Source organism: Primulina eburnea, chromosome 10, assembly GCF_022965805.1.
Source record: "Primulina eburnea isolate SZY01 chromosome 10, ASM2296580v1, whole genome shotgun sequence".
Lineage (NCBI taxonomy): Eukaryota > Viridiplantae > Streptophyta > Magnoliopsida > Lamiales > Gesneriaceae > Primulina > Primulina eburnea.
In genome coordinates, this window is record NC_133110.1 from 18680182 (window position 1) to 18684708 (window position 4527).

The following is a 4527-nucleotide window of genomic DNA, read 5'->3' on the forward strand; positions in this document are numbered from 1 at the left end:
GGCCTCCTTGACATCCTCGGGTAGATAGGATCGAGAGATGTAGTCAAGGATGGGGGTGGACCAATTATCTTCCCGGGCTTGAGGAGGTCCGGTATCCACTGAGGATATCAGGCTAGTGTGGTAAGATATACCCGGCTCCCGATAGTCAGAAAGTGAAGCTGCCATTTTAGCCAGGGCGTCGGCTTCAGTATGTTTCTCTCGGGGAATTTGCTCTATACTCCAATCCGTGAAATGAATTGATAATTCCTTGATGATGGCTAGGTATTTCACAAACTTCTCCTCCCGGGCCTCGTACCCTCCTTTTACCTGTTGGGCCACCAACTGCGAATCTGTATAAACAAGGATCCGGGTAGCTCCCACATTCCGGGTTGCTTTTATCCCAATTATAACAGCCTCATACTCTGCTTCATTATTAGAAGCCCGGAAGTCCAACCTTACTGCCAACTGTATCTTCTCCTCTGTGGGTGATATCAGCAGAATTCCCACCCCACTGCCCTCTTTGCAAGAAGCCCCATCTGCAAATACCCTCCAAATTCCACCGGCCTCGGGGACAATTGCCTCCGTGATAAAATCCGACAAGGCCTGGGCCTTAATCGCTTTCCTGGGCTGGTACTCAATGTCATATTCTCCCAATTCTACAGTCCACTTTACAAGCCTTCCCGAGACCTCGGGTTGAGTCATTATTATCCCGAGGGGTGTGTTAGTCAACATGGTGATGGGATGGGACAAGAAGTACGGGCGAAGTCTTCGTGCTGTGATCACCAAGGCAAGGGCCACCTTCTCTACCTCTGTGTACCTGATCTCGGGCCCTTTGAGCGCATGACTCACATAATAGACCGGATTTTGGTCGGTGCCTTCTTCTCGGACCAGCACAGAGCTGACAGCATATTCGGTGGCAGAAAGGTATACCCAAAGCTTCTCCCCAGGCCCGGGCTTCTCAAGGACAGGGAGCCCGGCTAGATGATTCTTCAATTCGCCGAAAGATTTTTCACATTTCTCATCCCATCCAAATTCTTTGGCCCTCCTCAGTGCTTGAAAGAAAGGGTAGCTCTGGTGGGCCGATCGGGAGATGAACCGGGACAGGGCGGCGATTCTCCCCGTAAGTCTTTGCACATCCCTGACTGATTTTGGGGATGCCATTTCTGTGATAGACTTGACTTTCTCCGGATTGACTTCAATTCCTCTCTCGGTGACCATGAACCCGAGGAACTTGCCACTCTTGACTCCAAATGTGCATTTGGCGGGGTTCAGCTTCACCCCAAACTCCCGAAGAGTAGCGAAGGTCTCCTCGAGGTCTAGGATGAACTCGGTGTGTGCCCGGGATTTTATCAAGATATCATCCACGTAAACTTCGATATTCCGCCCGGCCTGCTTGGCGAATATCATGTCCATCAATCTCTGGTATGTGGCCCCGGCATTCTTTAAACCGAAGGGCATGACCACATAACAAAAAGTCCCCCCTGAGGTAATGAAGCTGACCTTCTCTTGGTCTTCCCGGGCCAGGGGAATTTGATGGTATCCCTGGTACGCATCCATGAAACATATTAGCTCATACCCTGATGTCGAGTCCACCAGTTGATCAATCCGGGGCAAGGGGTAGCAATCTTTTGGGCACGCTTTATTTAGATCCCTGAAGTCCACACACATTCGCCACTTGCCTGCTGATTTGGGAACCAAGACTACGTTGGAGAGCCAGGTTGGAAACTGAACTTCTCGGATCTGCCCAGCTTTCAATAATTCTCCCACGTGGTCGGCAATCACTTTATCCTTTTCAGGACCAAAGTGTCTTTTTCTCTGCTTTACTGCCCGGGAGCCAGGGATGACGTTTAAGCGGTGTTCCGCCACGTGGGGGGAGATCCCCATCAAATCTGATGACGACCATGCGAAGATGTCCGCATTCTTCTCCAGGCACTGTAGCAATTGAACCCGGGTAACTGGCTCAAGATCCCGGGCTATCTTGGTTGTCTTCATGGGTTGCCCGGGCCAAATGTTTACTTCTTCCTGCTCCTCTCCCTCCACCATGTGCACTAGTTGAATAGAATGCACCTCCTCCTTCCCGGGCCTCCTGTCTTCACCACTCCTTCGGGCTCTTTTATTTTCCACCTTGACAGTTTCCGCATAGCATTTGCGTGAGGATGGCTGGTCCCCCCTTACCTCTCCAATTTTGTTTCCCACCAGGAATTTTAATTTCTGGTGGTAAGCCGAGGCCACGGCCCGAAGGGCGTTCATAGCCGGCCTGCCCAAGATGATATTATAAGAGGTAGGGGCATTCACCACTGTGAAAACTGTCATCACCGTCTTTCTGAGCTCCTAGGCTCCTATTGTGAGGGGCAGGGTGATTTCCCCCCGGGGATAGACAGTATGGCCAGCGAATCCGAACAACGCCGTTTCTACTGGCTGCAACCGGTAATCTTCCAAGTTCATCTGATCCAAGGCCTCCTGGATAATAACGTTCACCGAGCTCCCAGAATCAACGAAGACCCGGCGAATGTCATAATTTGCCACCTTTGCTTGGATGACTAAGGCATCGTTGTATGGGAGACTGATTCCTTGAAGATCCCGAGGGCCAAAACTTATAACCGGCCCTTCACCCTTTACTGCATCATCTACTCCGAAACTCTCATGCCGAGAGTGTGCTTTCCTGGCCCGGTTGGAATCTCCATCCGTCGATCCTCTCGAGATCATTTTAATCACCCCGAGTGTCGGTGACCTTCCTCTGTCTTTATTTTCCCGACTTTCAGGTGTTTGACCGGCGTTATCTTTCCTCTCTTGTCTGACCGGGCCTTTGTCCCCCGGCCTGTACCCTGCATCTTTATTTACCCACGGGGGTCCCCGGGGCTTCTTTGTTAACTGTGCCTGCTCACCGGGGCCCGACTGGGAAGGGGTCCGTTTCAGTCTTCGGCACTCACTTGTGCTATGAGCACATTCTCCATGATAGGAGCACATCTTGGGAGTGTGTGGCAGGCTTGGAGGTGACCGATATAATTTGGGTCCCTGATCACCGTTGCAAAGATGGACTCCTTCACCCCGGTGCGGCTTCATGGGGGCATATCTAGAGAAACGCCCGAGATTATTTCCCCGGGCGTTCTCCTCAACTTTCCCGACTCGGTCATTTCTTTCTCTGCGGGTGGACTCCTTCTTCTGCCGCTGTGCTTCCTCCATGTTTATGTACTTTTCTGCTCGGGACAGCAGATCCTCAAAATTCCCGGGCTGCTTCTTCACCAAGGACCTGAAAAAATCCCCTTCCTTGAGTCCCTGCGTGAACGCTGTAGTTTTGGTTTCAGGAGCACAAGCCGGCACCTCCAGGGATGCTTTATTAAACCGGCGAATGTACGCCCGAAGAGACTCATCACCTGACTGCTTTACCTCGAACAGGCTAAAACAGTCTTCTTGTATCTCTTGCTGCTGCTAAAGTGGTGCAAGAAAGTGTCTCTGAAACCTGCAAAAAGATTGTATGCTCCGGGGTTTCAACTTCTCGAACCACCTCTGGGCAGAGTCCACTAGGGTGGTGAGGAACACCTTGCACTTGATTTTGTCAGAATAGCAATGTAACATGGCCATATTCTCAAACCGGGTGAGATGCTCATCAGGGTCTGAGTTTCCATCATACTCCCGTATTTTGGTAGCTTTGAAATGAGCAGGGAGGGGCTCACTTACAATCTCCAGGGAGAAAGGGCATCTGTGGGAAGCAGCCGGGGTTGAAACCTGAGATGACCCGGCTTTAGCTTCCAACTCTTTCACTTTCTTCTTCAAATCTTCTAGCTCCTGGGCCATAGCAAGGGTAGGAGCTTTGGAAAACGCCTGGAAATTCTCTTCTCTGTCTCTCTCTTTCTCGGGAGAAGATTCTCCCATTGCCTCATTTTCCTTTGACTGGCTGGGTTCAGGTAGGCCCCTTTCTGCGAGGGCTTTTTGGACCGCAGCAGCTATCAACTGAGCCAACTCCTCTGGGAGGTGACTGGGCGATGGATTTTCTTGACCTCCTTCTGGATTTTGAGGACCAGAGTGGTTCCCCGTAGTTTTACGAGTGGTAACCATATCTACGTCTTTAGCTAAAGTTCCCACAGACGGCGCCAATGATGTCGACCGGGCAAATTGGGTAGTAGCTGTGTGTGCAATCTGCCAAGTCGGGTGTTTGGATATGTGTGCGATTCGAATGCTCTATTGCGAGTTGCTGATGATCTGGGAAGGCTGAGTTCCCTGTCGCCTGAGGACTAATGCCCAGGGTAACCTGAGTATTAATCCTGAAATTACAGAACGTTAAGGGGGCGCCGGAAGTTATTCCGGCGTATCCACTCCGACGCTCAAGTCAGTGATACACGCAAAGGAAAACTTAGAGAGAAAATAAGAATATTTGTGAGTGCTTGTGAGTATCCAGAGAAGAGTTACCTTTGTGTAGTACCTACAGGGGGTATTTATAGATGAGGCAGGTAGATAACTTGCCCGCGAAGTTCGGATGGTGGTCCATGATTTGGGGTCATGGGCCACGTTGCAAAGTAGTGGGCCACGTACTAAGAGCTGACCTGGTCA

The 4527-nt window shown here is 50.9% G+C and overlaps 1 protein-coding gene across 1 annotated transcript; it reads right to left on the reverse strand.

The window, feature by feature from the left end:
• Window positions 1-2310: 2310 nt before the first annotated feature.
• Window positions 2311-4035, reverse strand: LOC140842962 (uncharacterized). The gene is made up of 2 exons (XM_073211174.1): window positions 3520-4035; window positions 2311-3408 (listed from the first exon to the last, which is right to left on the reverse strand). The coding sequence occupies exons 1-2, from the start codon at window positions 4033-4035 to the stop codon at window positions 2311-2313; spliced, it is 1614 nt and encodes a 537-aa protein (XP_073067275.1).
• Between the last annotated feature and the right edge of the window lie 492 nt (window positions 4036-4527).

Bases quoted from the DNA above. Each gene is read 5' to 3' on its own strand.
- LOC140842962 (XM_073211174.1), bottom strand. From the start codon at position 4,035: ATGGTTACCACTCGTAAAACTACGGGGAACCACTCTGGTCCTCAAAAT. The intron at 3,409-3,519 runs GTGTTCCTCACC...GCACCACTTTAG, and splicing joins CTGACAAAATCAAGTGCAAG to CAGCAGCAAGAGATACAAGA.